Source organism: Canis lupus, chromosome 29, assembly GCF_048164855.1.
Source record: "Canis lupus baileyi chromosome 29, mCanLup2.hap1, whole genome shotgun sequence".
NCBI lineage: Eukaryota > Metazoa > Chordata > Mammalia > Carnivora > Canidae > Canis > Canis lupus.
In genome coordinates, this window is record NC_132866.1 from 27,654,969 (window position 1) to 27,679,210 (window position 24,242).

Sequence of the window (24,242 nt, forward strand, 5' to 3'; positions counted from 1 at the left end):
CACATGACCCAGCAATTCCACTCCCAGGCATATACCCAAAGTATTTTCATTTGAAAACATATGTTCACACTAAAACCTATGCAGAGCTGTTCATGAAAGCATTATTTGGACAGCCAGGAAGGAGAAGCCTACTCAAATGTCCATCTAATAAGTGGATAAATCAAATAAGATATATTCATACAATGGAATATTATTTGGCAATAGAAAAAACATACATGCTACAACATGGATTCACCTAACATTATATTATGTGAAAGAAGCCAGTCATAAAAGACCACACAGTGAATCATGGTGTATCACTTATATAGGCAAATCTATACAGACACAAAGAATAGTGGTTACCTATAGGCTTGGAGGGAGTGGGGATAGAAATGCAGGTGGTTGGGGAATGGGCAGTGGCTGCTAATGGGTTCTGGGATTTCTTTTTGGAGTGACAAAGTGTTTTACATTAAAACATTTGGTGGTGATGGCTGCACAACTCTGTGCGTATACTAAAAATCATGTTAAATGAGTGAAATATGATATGTGAATTTTATTTCAATAAAGCCGTTTAGAAAAATGCTCCTCATGAAATAACCTACATTTGATGCAATGTGACATTTTAAAACGGGCTCAACCATCTTTGGAAATAAGTAATAATAAAGCAAACCAAAATGAAAAAACATACACAATTATACTGGAATTTTCAGTTTATCTTAACACATGGAGAAGCAAGTGCTCTGCATACTTTTTTCAAACAGTATAAAGAAATACCATTTAGCAATACTACTAAGAATAAATAAAACTGTTTAATAAAATGACACCTGAGTAGGCCGACAGTTCTGGATTATTTCCTGCCATTTTCCATGTATCCTGGCAACCAAGTCTTTTACCTTAAAAATATCAAAAAGGGGAAAGGGATCAGATCAAAACATCCTTAACTAAAATCAATTTAATGCTGGATATAAAAGATCTGGTAGTTGTGACAGGCCCACACTCAACAATTCAACTTAATTTTTGTCAAGAAAGAGAAAATACTCATCTTCTGGAGAGACTTTGAAATCAGTGATTAATATAAGACGTTTATCCATCACCATCATCTAAATTACTGAATGCTTAGGACTCTATTTTCCCATTTGTTACTAAAGATCATCCAGAAAAAACATATTCCTTCCCTACCTTCAAGACACTTGTATTTTTAACTTGTTGGCTTTTGAACACCCATGTAGAGAAGCTGAAGTGTGGGTTTTGTATACGGCCTAAGGCTTTAGCTGTTCATTGTCTTTCCAATTTCTGTTTGAAAGACTCAAGGCCACAAAAATAGTTGTCATTTGTTCCTTTCCACACTATCAGAAGATCCAAGATTCACTCTTCTGCCTCTCTAGGTTTCTGCAAAGTACTATGAATTGTCTTTAAATAATAGGTATATTCCTACATTGAAGGCTTAGTGAGTCTCTGCCTGAAACTCAAAATTTCCTACCACTCTAGAGATGCTCAATTAGCTCTTAAACATAACTGCTTCAGAAAAATGTTTTAAACCAGTCAGGAATTTTATAGCTGCTTTGAAGTTATAAAGTAAATTAAAAGGTCTACTTTTTTCTCCATTTAGAGTTCAGCCGATTCAGTTTCTCTAAAATAATCACCATCTTTTTCAATTACAGGTTGTGAAGAGGAAACTCCTCAGCAGACCATCCCCAACGCAATTTTCATAGACCTCTGTGTCTCTCTACACTCTAAGTAAGATGAGCTCTGGCACCAATCTATGCCGGCCCTTAGCTTTAAGAAACAAAAACCTTGGGTGGTCCCCTTTTAGCATGTCTGTCAGCAGTAGCCACTACCACCAAGTTCTCCGGGCCAGTAACTCTAGTCAATGTTCAAAAGAATGTGCTTCTCTGAAACTGGTTTCCACTCTAAGGCAAAGAGCTATCCCCTACATTTTTCTGAAAATCTGCAATCTGATACAACTTCATTAGTTGCTCATCTTTGTATTTAACTTAAATCTACTAAAATATATACACATACTAAATCCAAATGGGCACTGTTGAAACGACTAACCTTTACAGTTAATTAATGTAAGATATAAAGTTACAAAGCTGAAACTTCATTTAATGACTTATCCAAACACAATGCCAAAAAAGAATCAGCTCTACACTACAAATGCTCAAAGATGATTTAGAATTAAAAAATCAAAAAAAAAAATCCTTAAAAGAAAAGGTTTTTTAAAAAAAGTGTTTAGTTTGTTTTAGGATAAAATGTTAAAAATCATTTTATTAATACTAAAGTTGCTTTCCTAACTCCATACTCATATTCAGCTTTTCTATGGTCTTTGAATACACTAAACTTTAAAAAAAAAAGCTTAGTAAACTTACTGCTGAATTATTTCTATCATAGAGCTCAGACTAGGTGATGCAGAACTCAGAAACCTTTCATGCATTCTCTAATTAGGATATTCAAAGAATAACAGATAACTTATTTCTTCTCTATGAACAAAACAAGTTTTCAACCATCACAAAATGTTATAACCACTTTTAAAACATATTTAATTAAACAATGCTTTTAATCCTCAAAACTAACTTAAGCCTAAAAATCTTAATTTTGTACCATGAAAAAAGAAACTGTAAGTTTTATTAGTACTGGAAGAATTTTCTCTTCAGGTGTCAGGAGTTTTAGAGTAGAGAGTATAGTAAAATGAAAAATGTATTTGTCTTGAGATTTTTTTTCTCTTTCACTTTTTTGACTTTAGGAAAGTGTTTTATTATTTTTTATTTATTTTTATTTAAATTCAATTTGCCAACATATAGTATAACATCCAGTGCATCTCATCATGTGCCCTCCTTAATGCCTATTAGCCAGTTACCCACCTCCCCTTCGGCAACCCTGTTTGTTTCTCAGAGTTAGGAGACTCCTGGTTTGTCTTCCTCTCTAATTTTTCCCCACTCAGTTTCCCTCCTTTCCCTTATGGTCCCTTTTACTGTTTCTTATATTCCACCTATGAGTGAAACCATATAATTGTCTTTCTCTGATTGACTTATTTCAATCAGCATAATACCCTCTAGTTCCATCCACATCAATGTAAATGGTAGATGTAGATATTCATTCTTTCTGATGGCTGAGTAATATTCCACTGTATATATATTCTCTTTCACTTTTTTTTTTTTTTTAAAGTAATCTCTTCACCCAATGTGGGACTCGAATTCATGAACCCAAGATGAAGAGTCACATGCTCTACTGACTGAGCCAGCCAGGCGCCTCTCCTTTTTTTTTTTATTTTATTTTATTCTTAATGTTTTATTTATTTATTCATGAGAGATAGAGAGAGAGAGAGGCAGAGACACAGGCCAAGGGAGAAGCAGGCTCCCTGTGGGGAGCCGAATGTGGGACTCAATCTTAGGATTCCAGGGTCACACTGAACCAAAGGCAGACGCTCAACCACTGGGCCACCCAAGCATCCCTACTTTCTTTCTTTCTTTTTTTTTTTTTTTGAGGCATCCCTACTTTCACTTTTAATCTAGCTAGAAGTATTTACTAGCAGTTGATTTGTTATTAAAGGAAAAAGTCATATTTCTCATCTTACATTTTCTTTTTTTTTTTCTTTCTTTTTTTTTTTTACATTTTCTTTTAAAGAGAGGCTTATATGCTTCTTTCTCAAATATTAATTTCCATTAATTAATGGCCAAACAACAACAGCAAAACCTAACAATTCTTATAAAAAACACACTTACCTTAGTTCTATAGAATAGTCTAGCATCTTCTCTAATATCACACTTAACGTGCTTTTCCAAAGCCCCACAGAGATGCACGAAGTGTTTCTGTGCAAAACAGACATGAGGGATGAAAACAACTCTGAAGCATTGCAAATTAACAGAGATGATGTTGCTAGAACAACTAACAATCATTTAAAAATCTCTTTCTCTAGTTAGTGATTTCTGATATTAACCATAACGTAATAGTAGTCCTATTAGTGAAAACAGTAACTGCCACAACAGTAAGACTGTTAAGGTTTACTGCTAATTAACATAAAAATATATACAAACATGAGAGTTGTTTTGTTATATATTAAGCTACATTAATGAAAATGTGAATTCTGACTGTGATTTATGCTCAGAAATTTAAAGAGTCCTTTTTAAGATTTTATTTATTTATTTCAGAGAGAAAGAGAGCATAAGCAGGGGGAGAGGGAAGGACAGAGGGAGGTAGAAGCAGACTCCCTGTTGAGCAGGGAGCCTAACAAGGGGCTTAATCCCAGGACTCTAGGATCATGACCTGACTCAAAGGCAGAAGCTTAGCTGACTGAGCCACTCAGGTGCTCCTCCTTCTTTTTTAACATATTCTCTAACGGAATATTCAAGTAACAGCTTACTTTTTCTCTATGAACAAAACAAGGTTTAAAAAGTTTTTTTTTTAAATAAAGATTTTTTTTAAAGATTTTATTTATTTATTCATGAGAGACACACACACACACAGAGGCAGAGACGCAGGCAGAGGAAGAAGCAGGCTCCATGCAGGGAGGCCGATGTGGGACTTGATCCTGGGTCTCCAGGATCACGCCCTGGGCTGAAGGCAGCACTAAACCGCTGAGCCACCTGGGCTGCCCTTTAACAAATATTTTATATATTTATTCATGAGAGACACAGAGAGAGGCAGAGGGAGAAGCAGGCTCCACGCAGGGCGCCTGATGCAGGATTTGATCCCGGGACTCCAGGATCACGCCCTGGGCCGAAGGCAAGCATCAAACCACCGAGCCACCCAGGGATCCCTTAAAAATAGTTTCTTGAGAAATTAAGTGTCTTAAGTTTGAGATGTGTATTGTCCAAAACATTCACTGTCATATATACAGTATAGTAAGGTTGAATATACTAAGGTGAGAATATAAACGGACACTTTTTTGAAGGGAAACGTGATAACCATTATTTTACAATAATTTAAACTTGAAAAATTTACAACCTATGATCTAGCAATTCCAATTCTAGTTTTCTACAGAAATGCTTATATAGGTTGGTAGACATGCAAATAGCATGTTCAAGTTAGTCTGTGTATAATTACAAAGAGCATAATACAATGTTCATCGGTAAAGATTTTGAAATACTATAGTTATTAGAAGTGTTAATATCTTATGGCAATAAAAAAGATAAGTTGCAAATAATATGAATAGTATGACTCCATTTTCATTAAGGTAATAAGTTAGGGGGGATCCCTGGGTGGCTCAGCGGTTTAAGCGCCTGCCTTTGGCCCAGGGCGTGATCCTGGAGACCCGGGATCTAGTCCCATGTCAGGCTCCCTGCATGGAGCCTGCTTCTCCTTCCGCCTGTGTCTCTGCCCCTCTCTTTCTTTCTATGTCTATCATTAATAAATAAAAAAAAAAAAAAAAAAAAAAAAGGTAATAAGTTAGTATATACATAAATTATGGAGAAATTTATAGGAGGGCATGGGAGTCTTTTACTTTCTACTTTATATAGTTTTATAATAATTGAAAAAAATTTTTTAAGAGTTTATTTGTTTATTCTTGAGAGACAGAGAGAGAGAGAGAAGCAGAGACATAGGCAGAGAGAGAAGCAGGCTCCATGTAGGGAGCCCGATGTGGGACTCAATCCCAGGACTCCAGGATCATGCCCTGGGCTGAAGGCAGGTACTCAAGCACTGAGCCACCCAGGCATCCCTTTTTTAACTTTTTTAAAAGATTTTATATTTTTACTCATAAGAGATAGAGAGAGGGAGAGACATAGAGAAAGGGAGAAGCAGGTTCCCTGCAAGGAGCCTGATGTGGGACTTGATCCCAGGACCCCAGGATCATGACCTGAGCCAAAGGCAGATGCTTAACCACTGAGCCACCCAGGTGCCCCTATAATAATTGAATTTTTAAACAATAATCATTGCTTTAACCAAAAAAAAAAAAAGAAAAACAATTTAAAAGAATGTGAAGACCACATAAGAGTAAAACAGATAGATGACTACATTAGGTTCCAATCAGGAGAGCAGTTTTAGGGGCAGGTGGCAGGCTCAGTCAGGGGAGCATGTGACTTGATCTCGGGGTTATGAATTCAAGTCCCATGTTGGGTACAGAAGTTACTTAAATAAATAAACAACAACAACAAAAAGAGGAGAGCAAACAAAATTCTATGTACAATGGTGTTTATAAAAATACAAAGACTACTACACAGAGAAGGAAACCATCAACAAAATGAAAAGGCAACTACTGAATGGGAGAAGATATCTGCAAATGATATATCTGATAAGGGGTTAATGTCCAAAATATATAAAGAACACCAAAAAACAAACAAAACCCTACAATAAAAAAATGGGCAGAAGACCTAAACAGATATTTTTCCAAAGAAGATATACAGATGGCAAAAAGATATCTCATTGTGGTTTTGATTTTAATTTCCTAGATTATTAGTGGTATTAAACATCTTTTCATGTATCTTTTTGCCATCTGTATACAGGGGTGCCTGAGTAGCTCAATCAGTTGGGTGTCTGCCTTTGGCTCAGGTCCTCATCCCAGGGTTCTGGAATTAAGCCCTGTGCTGGGCTCCCTGCTCAGTGGGAAGTCTGCTTTTTCCCTCTGCTTCTGTCCTTCCCCACTGCTCTCTTTTTTTAAAAAAATATTTTATATATTTATTCATGAGAGATACACAGAGAGAGAGAGGCAGAGACACAGCCAGAAAGAGAAGCAGGATCCTTGCAGGAAGCCTGATGTGGGACTCGATCCCGAATCCTGGGATCATGCCCTGAGCCAAAGGCAGAAGTTCAACCGCTGAGCCACCCAGGCATACCTCTCTCTTTCAAATGAATAAACTCATAAAAAAAAAAAAAATTAAAGAAAAATAAATATAGTTAAAAATAAAGTTAAAAAAAATCATATCAAATCAAAGTTTACTCAAGGATATAGAAGACATGGAGAAACATCCCAAAATGATCTATGAATGCATAAGAATTGCAACAACATTTTTTAGGGGGGTGGAGGCAGAAATTGATTCTTTTTTTTTTTTAAAGTAGGCTCCACACCCAGCATGGGCCCAAGCAAGGGCTTGAAGTCATGACCCTGAGATCGAGACCTGAGCTGAGATCAAGAGTCAGAGGCTTAACTGACTGAGCCACCCAGGTGCCCCAGCACAAACTGATTCTAAAACTCACTTGCAGGGCAGCCCGGGTGGTTCAGCGTTTCAGTGCCCCTTCAGCCCAGGGTGTGGACCTGGAGAACCGGGATCGGGATCAAGTCCCATGTCAGGCTCCCTGCATGGAGCTTGCTTCTCCCTCTGCCTGTGTCTCTGCCTCTCTCTCTCTCTCTCTCTCTGTGTGTCTCTCATGAATAAATAAATAATTAATCTTTTAAAAATATATAAATAATAAAACTCACTTGCAGAAAAAACAAGTATCATCTTAAACAGAAAATGCTGGAAAATATTTTAAAATATTTTGAAAATAAGTGAACAGATCTATATCAGATATCAAATACACTATGTAAAAATAAAGTTAATTAAAACTGTTGTCTTGGGACAGGAAGAGCAAATAGATGGAAAAGAGTCCAGAAAAAGAACTGGGAATTGAACATGTAATAAAGATGGCATTTCAAATTGTTGCAAATTGATCCTTGAAATGAGACAATGGGCCACATCACCTTACACCTATCAGAATGGCTAGAATCAAAAGACAAGAAATAGCAAGTGTTGGCAAAGATGGAGAAAAAGGAACCCTCATGTAACTACTGGTGGGAATGTGAACTGGTGTGATCACCGTGGAAAGCAGCATGGAGGTTCCTCAAATATTTAAAAAGAAATACCAAATGACTCAGTCATCCTATTACTGGATATTTACCCAAAGAAAACAAAAGCACTAATTTGAAAAAATATATGCACCCCTATGTTTACTGCAGCATTATTTAAAATAGCCGAGAATGGAAGCAACTTAAGTGTCCAGTGACAGATGAATAGATTAAGATGTAGTATATATGTGTATGTGTGTGTATATATATATATAATAGATATGTGTGTATATATATATATAAAATAGAATACAGCCAGAAAAAAAAATGAAATCTTGCCATATGAGACAAATGGATGAACCTAGAATGTTAAGTGAAAGTGAAATAAGACAGAGAAAGATAAATACCATATGATTTCACTTATATGTGAAACCTAAAAAACAAAGTAAGTGAATAAGCAAACAAAAAGCAGAAACAGACCTATAAATACAGAGAACAAACTGATGGTTCCCAGAGGGTAGGTGGGTGGGGGACAGTGAGAGGCTATGCAAAATGGCTGAAGGGGAGTGGGAGATACAGATTTCCAGGTATGGAATGAGTAAGTCATGGGGATAAAAGGGTATAGCATAGGAAGTATAGTCAATGGTATTGTAATAGTGCTTCATGGTGACATATGGTAGTTACACTTGTGGTGAGCATAGCATAACATATAAACCTGTTGAATCCCTATGTTGTACACCTGAAACCAATGTAACACTGTCTCCTTAAAAAACAACAACAAAAAACCAAAAGCAAAACAAATAATAAAACCTAAGACAACCCCTCATGAACCAGTCTTATGTCCTTTTCACAATGCCTAAGGAGGTAATATTAAGTTTTAAAACAGGTTGGAATACCGACAGTATGAAATATGATGACTTAAATAAGAACTTTCTCCAGAAGTATGGATTATGGAAGTATGGGAAGGAAAGAATAATTCAAAATGAAAATCTTGACATGGGGAGATAATTAAGAAATGCATATGTAAAGTAGCCTGACTTACTATTAGTTTAATTTTGAAGTCAAATATTTTTTTTCCAAATATTATTTCTAAAGAAAAAAAAAAGTGTAGTGGGAGAAGAGATGGGAAGACACCAGCTAAGAGCTGGTCCATTTGGTGACCCTGGTATTACACTGTTGTCAAGTTATGATGGTTAAATTACACTCCAATAAACAGAACTAATGTGCAGATAATTCTTGCCAAAGATATGGTTGCAAAGTTACTATTACTTCTCTTTTTCCAGGGTATACTGGGATTTCTATAGTAAACCCAAAGTTAACTTTTACAAAGTTTTCTTCTATAAAAAGAATGTTCATTCATTCCATCAATAGTGGCACTTATTAAAAACAAGAAAATACTAAAAACTACCTACCCGTTGTCCAGAAGAAAAAGAATGAGAACAACTAACTTCACCAACTAAATGAAGAAGAATGTACGTCAGATAATATGCCTGTTAGAGAAATAAAAGAAAACACCCATGAATTAGCTAGCATAGATACCATCCCAGTTTTTTACACATTAGGAGAGTTGCCCAGGAAGGACTAAGAATTTGCTAAGTTGACTGAGCTGGTAAGTCAGGAAAAGCCAAGCATTTAACCTAGGCTTCCTGATTTCTAAATCAAGTGCATTCCCTTTGCCATCTTGCAACTGCCCTAGTAAAGGAGTACCAAAAAATACTCCCAGTATTAAATTACCAACAACCATCGTTTGACCTCAATTCTCAACTCTCAGGGTTACTGAAGAATTTCATGACAGCTGTAAGTAAAAAATATCATGCACTTTATAATTGTGTTGCTAGAATGTACCTAAGTCTCTAAATCCAGAAATGCCTATGCTATTAGCTTGTCATTAGGAAACTGGCACCAGTTATATGTATTCTTTTGAGAGATGATCTAGCCCCAGATACCTGCTTTTCAAGTTCCAAATGAAGACTATCATCAATAGTGCCATTTGGCTGTTCAGCCCTTTTCTTCAAGACCATTTTCTTCAACAAATCAGAAGGCTTCATTTGTACAAGATAGCGATGTAGGACTGATATCTATCAACAGAAGAGGAAAAATTGAACAGTTGCTCTTTCTTAATCTTTTTTTCAGTGGTCCTCTGTTCATTTTGCCTTCTCTAATTTTGTTCCTTTAGCTTTCTTTATAGTCCAGGGATATCCAATTCTCCTTTACTTAAAAGTTCTCATTTGCTTAGAAGGGATTTTAAATTAAAAGATTTGATATTTGTAATTGAGGATAAAAGCTCAAGGAGGAGACCAAATGGCATTACAAACAGAATGCTTTCTCTGTGAAATTATTTTAAAGTCAGCAAAGCTAAATCTCTCTAAGAGTAGAAGTCCCTGAATTCTGAAAAGAATTCTTTTTTGATGGAAGTATCACTGAAAGAACTGACAGCTATTTGCCTGGTGGCTCAGAAATGGTCCCCATATATCTGGAATCAAATCTACTTGAACTCTGCTAATGAAGAAACCAGCTGTCCCTTGCAATCTGTCTCACAGCACTCTGTGCATACTTCTATCATTCTTACTACACTGTACTAAAATGGCTGGTTTATTTTGTTTCATCCTAGATTGTTTTCAAGAGCAGAGTCTCTAATTTATTTTTTCATCCCTAGGACCTAGTAGAGAAAAGAGCATTTGTATTGAATTGCAATTCATACAAGAACACATCTAGAACAGGTTAGATGTTGAGTTTTAAAATTCCAACCATGTGTAGCCCCCATAGCTCCCTCAGTGCTATTAATGTTTGTAAAAAGCTTTCAGGACCTCTCAGTGGAGCTTCCTTTTTTTTTTTTTTCTAATTTTTTTTAATTTTTAAAATTTATTTACGACAGACACACACACACAGAGAGAGAGGCAGAGACACAGGCAGAGGGAGAAGCAGGCTCCATGCACCGGGAGCCCGACGTGAGATTCGATCCCGGGTCTCCAAGATCGCACCCTGGGCAAAGGCAGGCGCCAAACCGCTGCACCACCCAGGGATCCCTCAGTGGAGCTTCCTTTGGACATACTTAAACCCATTCATATATACAGGATATATTTACCACTGAACAAGTACTAGAGGACAACCATGTTTAAGCCCTACAATTTAAGGATTATTTAATATTAAAACAGGCACAAGGGGATGCCTGGGTAGCTCAGCAGCTGGGTGTCTGCCTTAGGCTCAGGGCATAATCCCGGGTTGGGGAATCGAGTTCCGCGTTGGGCTCCCTTTGAGGAGCCTGCTTCTCTTGTCTTTCTTTGCCTTTGCCTCTCTCTGTGTCTCTCATGAATAAATAAATCTTTAAAAAATAAAAATAAAAAAATTTAAAAACTTAAAAAAACAAGTACAAGATGCAATTATGTGTAATAGTTCTGCAACTTCTAATCTTATGATAAAATCGCTAACCTTGATAAGGTGAACTAATAGTCTCATATATATCACATTTTGATTTTCCCACTAGTATTTATACATTGATTCATCTAATTGTCCACAATTAACCTATGGTATTGGGTATGATATCATGTCCATGTAATGGATCTCAATAGTTAAGTACCATTTTAAAGTTTATATGAACTATATAATTATGCTTGAGAGTTGAGATCTAACCTCAGAACTTTTGACTTAAGAACCATCACTTTTCCCTATACCTCACGATCTTTCCCATTTATGAAAAGAAAACAAAAATATTATTTATACCTGCAGATTACTGGCATTAGGGATATCTTCATGTTTCTCATCCAAAAGCTTTGAAATAATCACTAGGCTGAGGCACTGTCTTAGTTGCCTGGAATTAGAATTTAAAGTATTTAGAATGCATTTTAATCAATACTGTTTGAGATGCAAAGATGCAAATAAATGAGCCCAAAGGAGTCCTTCTAAATGGAAACATAGCTAATATTTCAAGAGACGGCAGTACAGGAACATATAAACTTTAATAGAACTGTAAGATTTTCGTGTAAAATATTTGTACATTAAGTTAGAATTGTCTGAAACTCAGGCAAATCATTAAGAGCCTTTATCTTTGGCCCTGCTGATTCACTGAAAGAAAATCTATTTTATTGCTCACATTTATGTTTACTAAAGTAAAATAAAAAGAAAAAAAACTCATTTTCTTTAACTCATTCATTTTCATGATATGTGCCATCTGTATTGTTATAAGCTAAAATTAAAAATCAAGGATATCACAAAATGATCTAAGCATTAGAATCAGGCTGTCACAATGCCTTTCCCCATGGCCAACTATGAAATAAAAGACTGATCCAACATTCAAAGAATGATGAAAGAGAATAAAGGACCAAAGTATTTCATTAATGTAAATATAAATTTTTCTTGATGCTTATTTCTCAATTTTCTATACCTTCCACGTGATGTCCAGTTAGGAACCAGCTGTACCAACCACAGAAGGTTGTGTGGATGACTAGACAGCTCATTTATGGCCAGACAGAGTTCAGGCACCTGAAAACAAAGAATAAGCAAGATTTTTCAAATAGGTCAGTGGAACTAAATCATCCACCATCCCTTCTTGCCCTTATGGAAGCATTATTATAAAAAGAGCCTCATTTTCAGAAAAAGCATGGAGTCTAGGACCTGCTAAAACAGACACAGTACACAGATTCAGTTTTAAACTTTGGAAGAGGGGATCCCTGGGTGGCTCATCGGTTTAGCACCTGCCTTCGGTCCAGGGTGTGTGATCCTGGGAATCGTGGGATTGAGTCCCGCATCAGGCTCCCTGCATGGAGCTTGCTTCTCCTTCTGCCTCTGTGTCTCTGCCTCTCTCTCTGTCTCTCATGAATAAATAAATAAAATCTTAAAAAACAAATAAACTTTGGAAGAGACTGAACAGATATACTAATCAGAATCTCACTTGGCTTTTATGTTTTGTGCTATGGCATACCTATACCTGCATCTAAACAGTCCTCTCCAGGAGAATCTAAATCTAAATAAATCTAATTTAAGATTGATTGATTGATTAATTTTAGACAGAGAAAGAGAGGGAGCATGTTTGAGTGGAGGGAGGTGCAGAGGGAGAGAGAAAAGAATCCTTAAGCAGACTCCCCGCTGAGTACAGAGCAGAACTGGGGGCTCCATTCCAGGGCCCTGAGATCATGACCTGAGTCGAAATTAAGAGTTGGACACTTAATCAACTGAGCCACCCAGGTGCTCCTAAATAGACCTAAATACAAATACCCTAGAGGTATATAATGAAAGCTGCAGAAGATCATGTTTCTGACCTGGGATTTCTTGCATTTTAGGGATCCTCAACTATTTCAGTATTTCAAGTCTAACAAAATTGCTTCAAAATAATCTCTGAGTAGGGGAAGAAACTATGGGATGAGGGTAACAGATGGGACAAGGTTGATTATGTCCTGTTAATTGTTGAAGCTGGGTGATAAAGTACTTATGGGTTCATCATACGTGTCTATTTTTGCACTTTTGAAATCTTCCACCAAAAAAGGTTCTAAAAAATAGAATTCTTAAAAACCTAACAAAAATTATACACATTTACCATTAATATGGCTATAGATATTCAACTCAAATTTTTGTTGTGACTTTGCTTCACCATTTCATGTAGGTCTTTCCTAAAGGTCACTTCAGAAGGGCCTTCCCTGACTGCCTTATCTGAAACAGCAGAGGATCCCTGCCTTGCTATTATTCTCTACACCCATGTCTTGCTTTATTTTAATTTGTGGTCCTTACTACAACTTGACACGATATTATAATCTATATTTACTTTATTATTTAACTCTCTAACATAAAACTGCCATAAAGGCAATGGATTTATCTTTTTCATGGCTGTATTTCTAATACATTAATGCTGGGCCCACAGTAAATTCCCAATAAACACTTAAAAAAAAAATGAATAGCTGCAGTTTTAGAGAAGATTCAGTTACCATAAATTTAAATAATACAGTTCCTTGGGTGCCTGGACGATTAACTGATCAGTTAATCACATGCCTGCGGCTCAGGTCATAATCTCAGGGTCCTGGGATTGAGCCCCGAGTTCAGCAACCTGCTCAGCAGGGAGTCTGCTTCTCCCTTCTCCGGCTTCTGTTCTCTCTAATAAATAAATAAAATCTTAAAAAAACAAAATACAGTTCCAGCGAAGATAGTCCCTTCCTCAGTTTATTTTTCATATGTTAGAGATCTTAACAGGCTAGAAAATAGTAATTCCATATGCACCATGAAAGTCAAATTGTGATGGTATATAAAAAACCAATGCTAAAATCAATATAAAGGCTTTAAGTATGGTTTACCTTTGTGTTCCAATCTCTAATATTTTTCATCAGATTTATCAGGAGGCTCTGAAAGTCCACCAGAGGAATCTGTTTCAGCTGTTTCTCCAAACTCATTTTAAACAACATTAAAATCAACAACATTATTTCACGATCTTGGTAACCTTCTGGATGTATGGATGTACACAAGCCGAGAAACTGTGACAGAAGTACAGAGATAAAACAACTTAAGGAGATAAATTTCACTTGGAGAGTTTAAATTATAAAAACTTTCTGACAAAAAATGCAAAAGTAAAAAACATCAAATGTCTGGAAAAAGAAGGCAAGAAATAAAGAAATGCTCATTTAATAGTTGAAATAGGTGACAAGATAAGTATTTTATTCTCCAATTTTCACTTTTGAGATTTTTTAAATGGTTCGGTATCACTGATTTGATTCAGCCACTAAAAAGTTTTAGCACTGTTATTAATTCTTAATCACTAAGTTAAAGTAATAACTTCTTCAAACATCCTAATTCTAAAAAATTATTGGTTCCAAAAAATACTGGTTTCTAAAAGCTTCTTGGTAAAGGTATTCCTAGAACTGTATTAATTCTGTAAATCTAAAGTTCTCTTTTACTCCTAATATTAAAACAAAACAAAACAAAATAGCAAGAACGACATTTGATACAAATACTATTACAAGCAATTTCAAAGATTGGATATTAGTAAACCTCTAGTAAAACACTAGTCATTTTGTTTTAAAACCTCCAACCACAAAACTAAATGGTTCTAGTTCTGTGCTAAAGACATAAAAAAGTAGTTTTCCCCTACCTTAACCACATTTAAAATGTTGGTTTCAGGAAGAGTTGAAAAAATTGGCTTACAAAATGAATCTTCACTTCCATCCCGTCCCCAAGTCATCTGTGTTTCAGAACTATTGAAAAGTGAATAAAGTAACATGAAATTAGGCACAAGATAATTATTTTAAGAAATATCGAACAAAAAATAAGTTTCATTGGGGCATAATTTACACACAATAAAATATACTGATTTTAAGTTTTGACAAATGTATATAGTAGGGTAACTGTCAAAAGAATAAAGAAGTAGCAGGACATTTCTATTACCCACAAAATCCCTTCATGCCAGATCCAAGTCACCCTGCTATCTCCCACTCCAGGTAAACACGAATCTGATTTCTATCTCTATTCATTAGTTCTCCCTTGAACAGCTACTTTTTATAAGGCACTATCCTCACTGATTTTGGTGGTGTCAGAGAACTACGTAGAAGGTGTCTTTGACTACAAAAGAACTCAACATTTGAAGGTCTCAATGAATAGATAGCAATATAAAGAAACAATTCTAAGCACCTTAATTTTGGTTGAGGTAATCCGTGAAGGTTCATGGAGGAGGAGATACATGAATTTGGCCTTCAAAAGTTATTTTGTTTAATTTTTTGAATAAATAATACCTTCATATGGTTAAAAAACTTCAAAAGGTATCAAGGCACAGTATGCTGTGAAGAACTATCCTCAGTCTAGGCATTTTGCCCCTACTTGCCCTCCCCATAATCACTACTAGTTTTCAGTCCTTCCTTCTACAGGCATTTTATGTATATACAAATAAATATGAATCTATGCCTTCCTTTACTATAAACTGTACATAGCACACTATATACTGTAGTATACCTCTCTTATTTCACTTAATGTATCTTATACTTCCAATAACCTTATATGAAAAGCTTTCTTAACTACTAAAGTCTTTGCTTGGTAGCCCTGTGTGCCTTCCTAGATATATAACCTCAGGCAAATTACTTAAACTATCTATGCCTGACTCCTCTATAAAATGGGAATGAAGTTAGTATCTAATAGTTGTAGTGACCATTAAATGGTCACTACATGTTAAGTCCTTAGGACTGTCCCTGGCACATAGTAAACAATATGTAACTACTAGTAGTTGTGATAATTATTAATGTATCATGATTTATTTAATCTGTCTCCATACGGATACTGTCTTGCTCTTAGAAACAGTGCTTCAACCAGTGAGACAGGTTATATTCTGATGAGCAGACACCGAGGATGGAGCTGAGGGATCAGTATGAGAAGAGCCAATGCAATGACTAATACAGAGGAACATCAAGTAGACCAATTTTGTTAGAACAAAAGGGAGAGCAAAATAGAAAATAGGTCAGAGTCAAATTGTAGAGTCTTAAATATAAGGTGTAAAGGTTTGAGAACCAAAGAGTAAGAAATTCAAGACTATGTTTCATAAAAGGAATCCTCCAAGAATGAAAAGAATGAATACCTTGGAGGTAGAAAGCTTCCAGGAAAAGGTTATTTTTTCGCCAGGGTAGGCATGAAAAGACTATCTGAATTAGACTGATACTGGTAACAAAAAAGGAAAGAACAGCTGTGACATGAGCAGAGGAAGTGGAACACAGGGATGTGAGAATTGATGGAATGTAAAAGAGAGAGGTTAGTTGTGACTCAGATTTTTAATAAATATTTTAAAGATTTTATTTATTTATTCATGAGAGAGACATACAGAGAGAGGCAGAGACACAGGCAGCGGGAGAAGCAGGCTCCCTGCAGGGAGCCCAATGCAGGACTCGATCCCAGGACCCTGGGATCATGCCCTGAGCGAAGGCAGACACTCAACCCCTGAGCCACCCAGGCGTCCCGTGTCTCAGATTTTAAGTCTGTACATCTAACACAATAATGGTCAAGAAAAGAACTGTTCTACTATCCTTTAGTATCGTATTTTCCCTATCTGAATATTTAAGAGCCTTCAGACATTTCATACACACCAACAAAAATTGTTAAGTTGCATGTGAGTCTTAGAAGAGAGCGTTGCGGTCATATCTCAATAGGATTCAGTCTTGTACTCATGTTGGTTAAACAGGTATTTCATCACAGTTCACTCATTCCTTCACCAGCTCCTTCCTGCTTTCCTGTGCTCATTGATGCCTACCATTACACTGCAACAGTTACTACAGCCACCATCTCCCTGCTGTAGTCACCAAACCTAAGGCCAACTCTTCAACTGGTAAGTAACCAAGAAAAACAACTATCTCACCAAATATCATTTGCATGCATTATGTCTTAATGCATTCATTATATATCTTTACTTCACTATTTCTACTTCAGTATCTACTTGCAACAGTGAAGAAAAATTCAAATCTGTTGCATACAACATACAAAATTACCACACGTTACTGAATTCATTGAATGTTAAATAATAAAATAATTGGCATTTTAACTTTTTAAAATATAGGTAGTTTGAGTATTTTAATGATGTATGGAGGAAATGTTGAGTTTTTCTGGATGGGCCAGGAAAGCGTTTTTTTCCCCTTATTTAAAGTGACAGAGAACATAGTTTTAATCTGAAAATTTGCTATCCAACATATTTTTAGATACAGATTACATCTGAGCAACAAGGGATCTTATTATGGAATGGAAAGAGAACTAGAGAAATAAGAGTTTGGCTTTGGATATAGCAAGTAACAAGAATTTACCTCTCAGAAGTGAAGATGAGTATATTTTCATAATTAAGAACATTCTTATTTCTATGCTGTTTATTTTTTCGTCCAATATTCTAATAGGTTATTGATCTTTTTCTCTTTTAATTTGAAACTAAACCAAACCTATGTCTGCAACCAGAGTTGTTTCATACACACATATATGCATGAATATGAAAAATTATATGAATATATACCTCCCTCTTATCCCTTTTGAGGCTTTTGATTTTGTGTATAGTGACTACTATCATGGCAAGTTGTGGTCAAATGACTTAATTTTCCTTTTTATGGCTTTCAAGTGTGAGTTCATACAAAAACCATTTTCTCTTTTTCTAGGATTATAAATACCTGCTGGTTTCTTCTATTACTTTTATGGTTTCATTGTTTACATTAAAATCTTTAATCTATCATTTTGAGATATGGATGCAAAATTTTTCAGATGGCTACCCAGTGTTCCAAACAGTGGAAAATACCAGATACTTAATATCCTACTCTTTCCTCATTTATGGAAATAGCATCTTTAGCATAGTGTCTCTGTCTTTGCTCGTTTTGGACTTACTTTCTTCCACTGATAGAGCTTTGCATCTTGTCCTTGTCCTATACTATTATCTGCTAAAGCCAGTCCTGCCTCTTAACTCTTCTTTCTCAAAGCTTTCCTGGAAATTGTTTTTTTCCATATGACTTTAGAATTACCTGTATAGTAACAACTCTCCCCTTCCCCACAAAATATTTGATTGGCATTTTAAAAAATATTTATTTATTTTTAAAAGATTAAAAAATATATTTTATTTATTTATTCATGAGAGACACACAGAGAGAGGCAGAAACACAGGCAGAGGAAGAGGCAGGCTCCTTGCGGGGAGCCTGATGCAGGGCTCAATCCCAGGACCCTGGGACAGAGAGAGAGAGAGAGAGAGAGAGAAAGAGAGAGCACACAAGCAGGAGGAACAGCAGAGGGAGAGGGAAAAGTAGACTCCCTGCTCAGCAGGGAGCCCAACACCAAGCTCGACATGACCCAAGCAGAAGGCTGATGCCTAACCAGCTAAGTCATCCAGGTGCCCCAATAGTGGATGGTCTTATTAAATTTTTAAAAAAAATTTAAATGTTTCTATTTCCTCCTTGTTAAATATGATGATGACTTTTTGAATTTTTTAAATTTTTATTTATTTATGATAGTCACAGAGAGAGAGAGAGAGAGGGGGGGGCAGAGACACAGGCAGAGGGAGAAGCAGGCTCCATGCACCGGGAGCCCGATGTGGGATTTGATCCCGGGTCTCCAGGATCGCGCCCTGGGCCAAAGGCAGGCGCCAAACCGCTGCGCCACCCAGGGATCCCCTGATGATGACTTTAAGACTAAGACAGATGTTAAGGGGCACCTGGGTGGCTCAGTCGGTTAAGCATCTGCCTTCAGCTTGGTTCATGATGCCAGAATGCTAGGATAGAGGCCCAAGTCAGGCTTCCTGCTTAGAAGGGAGTCTGCCTCTCCCTCTCTCTCTGCCCCTCCCCCTGCTCATGCGCTCTCTCTCAAATAAAATCTTAAAAAAAAAAAAAAAAAAAAAAGATATTAAGAATGTATCTAATTCAAGACCCATTTCAATTTTGAGAGATTTAAAAAACCAAAAATGGGTATTGAACCTAACAATTTATTAATTGTTATTATATTACAAATTATTAAAAAGAATGTTTTTGGGAGTTTATAAAAACAAAACTTACACCAGATTGTCTTCATTAAAGTCTGGCTGAAGATTCTCCAGAGGAAACAAAGATCTAAAATCAATTCCCATATTGAAAAACACAGCTGCTATATCGGATAATGATGGGATCCAGGGCCAAACTGGTGAATCACTGAAGGTATCTGGTTAACAGAAGAAAATATTTTATCCCAAATCCCAGGTTCACAAACACACAGTTGCAAGATGACACTATGTAGTGAAACATGGATATTATGATGATTTTAGAGAAATGACATCTGATAATGATATGTTAACAATATAGTTATTTAGAATGATCATATAGGAATTATACATTTTCAAGTAATGTGAAGGAAATGACATTTATGAAAATATTTGAGAGTGATGATGAATAAAAGAGAGAGGGAGTGGTACACTTTGAAAACACTGAAAATAACAATCGTAAAATACCAACTACTTCTAACACAGGATGATTTTACCATTTTCAATCCCCATATAGTCCTAATTCTCAAAACAAGTGAAAGATATAAATCACAATGCTGTTTAATGAAACATGGGATCTCAAAAATGAAAAAACAGTTGTTACGTTTTTGTAGTAGATACTTTCAATCTCCTTAGTGCATAATCAGTACAATACTTGCTCATCAATAAGTCAGTTAAAGTTAATTGGCTAAATAAACAAACATGCAACTATTTCCACTTACCCAGACAGTAACTCATGAGTTGGTAAATATTAAGTTAGGGCTGTTCCTTTAAGATCTTATACCCTTTTCTCAATGCAACTAGAGAAATGCAGATACTCATTTTTGATTGGCATTTCATTTCATTTCATTACTAGAGATTTTAGATCACAAAAATAATTTTTATTCTATACTTTTGAATATCCATAATGTTTAACAATTAGAAATAGACTCCGTACACAGTATTCAATAATTCAGACTACTAATCAGAGTATACTTATATACTCACCATTTCTAATCGTTATTTCCATCAATGTACTTAAAATCTGCACAGACACAATACAGTCTGTATGAACCGACATCATCTGCCAAAGTAGATAAAAGTATTAAGAAAGAAGAAAGAAAATGAGCACTTATTACTTGTCAGGGAAATACAAAGGTATTTTGCGTGTATTTTCTTTAATATGCATTTTACATACATTTCATTTTATTTTTTTTTATTTTTTTATTTTTTTATTTATGATAGTCACAGAGAGAGAGAGAGGCAGAGACACAGGCAGAGGGAGAAGCAGGCTCCATGCACCGGGAGCCTGATGTGGGATTCGATCCCGGGTCTCCGGGATCGCGCCCTGGCCCAAAGGCAGGCGCCAAACCGCTGCGCCACCCAGGGATCCCCATACATTTCATTTTAATATTTAAAATAACCTTATGAAGTGGTCATTCATTATACATAAGGCTCAGAGAGATTAAAATACTCCACCTACATAAGACACGAGGAGTTGGAACTTGAAATCCAGGTCTGATTCTAAAAATCAGGGCCTTTCTATTCTAACATGCTGTTTTTACAACTTTCATTTATAATTAGACAAACATTTGAAAACTATCAAAAAACAGCTTTCTAATTCATGTGCAATGATATCCAAAAACCCATAAAGGAAAGGCTGCTTGCTAGTTGTTCATAGGCAAAAACCAAACCACAATCTAGTAAAAATGTTTGAAACGATACAATATGCAAATTAACATACCAATATACTTTTTATTTTTATTTTTTTAAAGATTTTATTTATTTACTCATAGACACAGAGAGAGAGAGGCAGAGACACAGGCAGAGGGAGAAGCAGGCTCCATGCAGGGAGCCTGATGTGGGACTCGATCCCAGGTCTCCAGGATCACGCCCCAGGCTGCAGGCGGCGCCAAACCGCTGCGCCACCAGGGCTGCCCACCAATATACTTTTTAAAAGATGTCTAATATCACTAGTAGTCAAAGAAATGCACCCCCCCACCCCCAATAAACTCACCTGCAGACTCAAAAAAAAAAAAAAAGAAAGAAAGAAATGCAGAGAAATAGAGAAATGACAAGCTATCATTAGCTTGTCAAGAGAAACTGGACATTGAGATTGTTAATGATCAAGAACATTGATAACACCCAGTGTTCATTAGAGTATTAGGAAAGAGGTAGCATGGCCAGTGTAAGTATAATTTGGTAAAATTTAAAAAGTAATTTGGTAGTATTTATGCAAAGTTATTGTCCTTATATTTTGATCTAGTCAGCCTTTTTACATATAGAAATTTATATGCAGAAGCATATAATTAACATAATTTTACAGTAAAAGATCATTTTGGGGGAACAAAATCTCAATTTAAAAAACATTTAAGGGATCCCCGGGTGGCGCAGCGATTTGGCGCCTGCCTTTGTCCCAGCGCACGATCCTGGAGACCCGGGATCGAATCCCACGTCAGGCTCCCGGTGCATGGAGCCTGCTTCTCCCTCTGCCTGTGTCTCTGCGCCTCTCTCTCTCTCTCTCTCTGTGACTACCATAAATAAATAAAAATTAAAAAAAAATAAATAAAAATAAAAAAATAAAAAATAAAAAAACATTTAAGGGCAGCCCCGGTGGCTTAGTGGTTTAGCGCCGCCTTCAGCCCAGGGCGTGATCCTGGAGACCCGGGATCGAGTTCCATGTCAGGCTCCCTGCATGGAGCCTGCTTCTCCCTCTGCCTTTGTCTCTCTTCTCTCTCTAATAGATAAATAAAATCTTAAAAAAACACAAACATTTAAAAAAATCCTATGACAGGGACACTCGGGTGGCAGCTCAGTTGGTTAAGCCTCCAACTCTTGATTTCAGGTCAGGTCATGATCTCAGGGCTGTGAGATCAAGCCCTGGGTTAGGCTCCCTACTCAGCTGGGAGTCTGCTGGAGATTTTCCCTCTCCCTGTCCCCCTCTCCTCCCACTTCCACTTGTGTGCATGCTTTCTTTCTCTCAAATAACTCTTAAAAAAAAAGAAAGAGAATTATGTGACATGTTGAAGGTAATTTTATTTTTTTAAAGATTTTATTTATTTATTCGTGAGAGACACAGAAAGAGAGAGGCAGAGACACAGGCAGAGGGAGAAGCAGGCTCTATGCAGGGAGCCCGATGTGGGACTCGATCCCAGGTTCCAGAATCACGCCCTGGGCCGAAGGCCGAAGGCAGATGTCCAACCGCTAAGTCACCCAGGCGTCCCTTTGAAGGTTAATTTTACAGTGGTTTTGTAGGGGAAAATATTTCTCTTTCCCTTTTGCTTTGAAGCTATAGATTATGATTATAGTAAATTTAAATCTAAAATGCAAGAGAGAATAACCCAAACTCTGGTTTCAATCAGGCATATTTGTATCATCGTATGTTTGTATTTGCATCATTTGCATGTTTGTGCCATTTTCAAAATCAACTTCTGTCAAAAAAGTCTGTTACATGTTTGTGTTATGTTTTGCCACTAGGTTGCAGCAACATTCAAAGGCATGTTGGAAACAGGACAAGCTTTGGTAACAATCTTTTTTGGGCAGTAATGAATTCTAAGGTAGGCAACACAGTTCATGGAAATAAATAAATATGTAAAGAGGTGTATATAACAATCTAATGTCTATCAATTGAGACTGGGTTAAATAAATCATAGTATAACACTACAACAGAATATGATAAAGCCATTAAAAAGGATGACAACATTTCTACTGACAAAAATACTCAATAATTTGTTATCAGAAATAAACAAGTTACAAAACAGCACATATTCTGTTCATATCATCATACAGTAATCTATGTACATGCAGAGAAAAATCTAGAAAACACTAAAATTTAAGAGCCCCCAGAAACTGGGGTGGCAGTAAGCCTTTAAGAAAATTCTTCTTTCCATTTTACTTGAACTTCGCACAATCAAATGTGAATTCCCTTGGGATCCCTGGGTGGCACAGCGGTTTGGCGCCTGCCTTTGGCCCAGGGCGCGATCCTGGAGACCCGGGATCGAATCCCACGTCAGGCTCCCGGTGCATGGAGCCTGCTTCTCCCTCCTCCTGTGTCTCTGCCTCTTTCTCTCTCTCTATATCTATCATGAATAAATAAATAAATCTTTAAAAAAAAAAAATGTGAATTCCCTTTGAAAAAATTTTTATTTTTATTTTTTTATTTTTTATTATTATTTTTTTATTTATTTTTAAAGATTTTATTTATTTATTGAGTCACAGAGAGAGAGAGAGAGAGAGAGAGAGAGGGAGAAGCAGGCTCCATGCAGGGAGCCTGATGTGGGACTCGATCCCGGGTCTCCAGGATCACGCCCTGAGCTGCAGGCAGCTTTAAACCGCTGTGCCACCGGGGCTGCCCTGAAAAAATTTTTAAAAACTAATGTCTTTCTAGTTTTATATACGCATAAAATCAGGAAAATGCAAACATTTTCATTACATTTTAACAATTAAATTTACAAAACGTTAGGACCATAGATTTCATTCTTTTTTCTTAATGGCTGAATAATATTCCATTGTACATGTACACATGTGTGCACGTACATCTGTATCTACTCATCTACTGAAGGACACTTGGGCAGCTTCCATAATTTGGTCATTGTAAATATTGCTGCAACAAATACAGTAGTGTATATATCATTCTGAATTAGTGTTTTTGTATTCTTTGGGTAAGAAGGGTTTAAAAAAACATGAGAACCACAGCATTAAAATAAATTGACATACTTTCTAAAAAAGAAAGTCATAAATTGGCACATCTCTCCATCATGAAAAATGCAATTGAAAAGGAGAGATGAGACAAAGTGTTTTACACAGAAAAAGTGATTAATGAATAATTATTAGTTTAGTTTTTCAAAGAATAAATATGAAGAGTATAAAAACTACTTATATGAAGACATGCTTATATTTTACAATCAGGGTTTTGAAGGCTATAATGAAGACCCACATCAACAAGATAAAAATTAACACAGATAAATGCAAAGTCTTACTTGTAAGTTTAGGAAAAGATATATTACATAATTAGAGAATAACAAAGCCCTGGCATGACAGCAAATGGAAGTTTTGAACTGCAGTAATAGGAATATGTCAGTGGGTAGATGGTAAGAGTCTCACTGGAAACTTGTTTAGAAGGACCTTATCGGGATCCCTGGGTGGCGCAGCGGTTTGGCG

The 24,242-nt window shown here is 36.3% G+C and overlaps 1 protein-coding gene across 3 annotated transcripts in view; it reads right to left on the bottom strand.

Moving 5' to 3' along the window:
• Window positions 1-24,242, bottom strand: part of SLF2 (SMC5-SMC6 complex localization factor 2) — a 51,205-nt gene that overhangs the window by 6,500 nt on the left and 20,463 nt on the right. For all 3 annotated transcript variants that reach the window (XR_012020704.1, XM_072805634.1, XM_072805633.1), the window contains exons 10-19: window positions 20,091-20,166; window positions 19,144-19,285; window positions 14,748-14,850; window positions 13,957-14,133; window positions 12,060-12,157; window positions 11,399-11,486; window positions 9,625-9,756; window positions 9,091-9,168; window positions 3,702-3,788; window positions 804-872 (exon numbers count right to left, since the gene is read on the bottom strand). Coding sequence is in view for 2 of the 3 variants with exons in the window: in XM_072805634.1 (XP_072661735.1) it covers window positions 804-872; window positions 3,702-3,788; window positions 9,091-9,168; window positions 9,625-9,756; window positions 11,399-11,486; window positions 12,060-12,157; window positions 13,957-14,133; window positions 14,748-14,850; window positions 19,144-19,285; window positions 20,091-20,166 (1,050 nt within the window). In the remaining variant the exon portion in view is untranslated. The remainder of the gene's footprint in view (window positions 1-803; window positions 873-3,701; window positions 3,789-9,090; window positions 9,169-9,624; window positions 9,757-11,398; window positions 11,487-12,059; window positions 12,158-13,956; window positions 14,134-14,747; window positions 14,851-19,143; window positions 19,286-20,090; window positions 20,167-24,242) is intronic.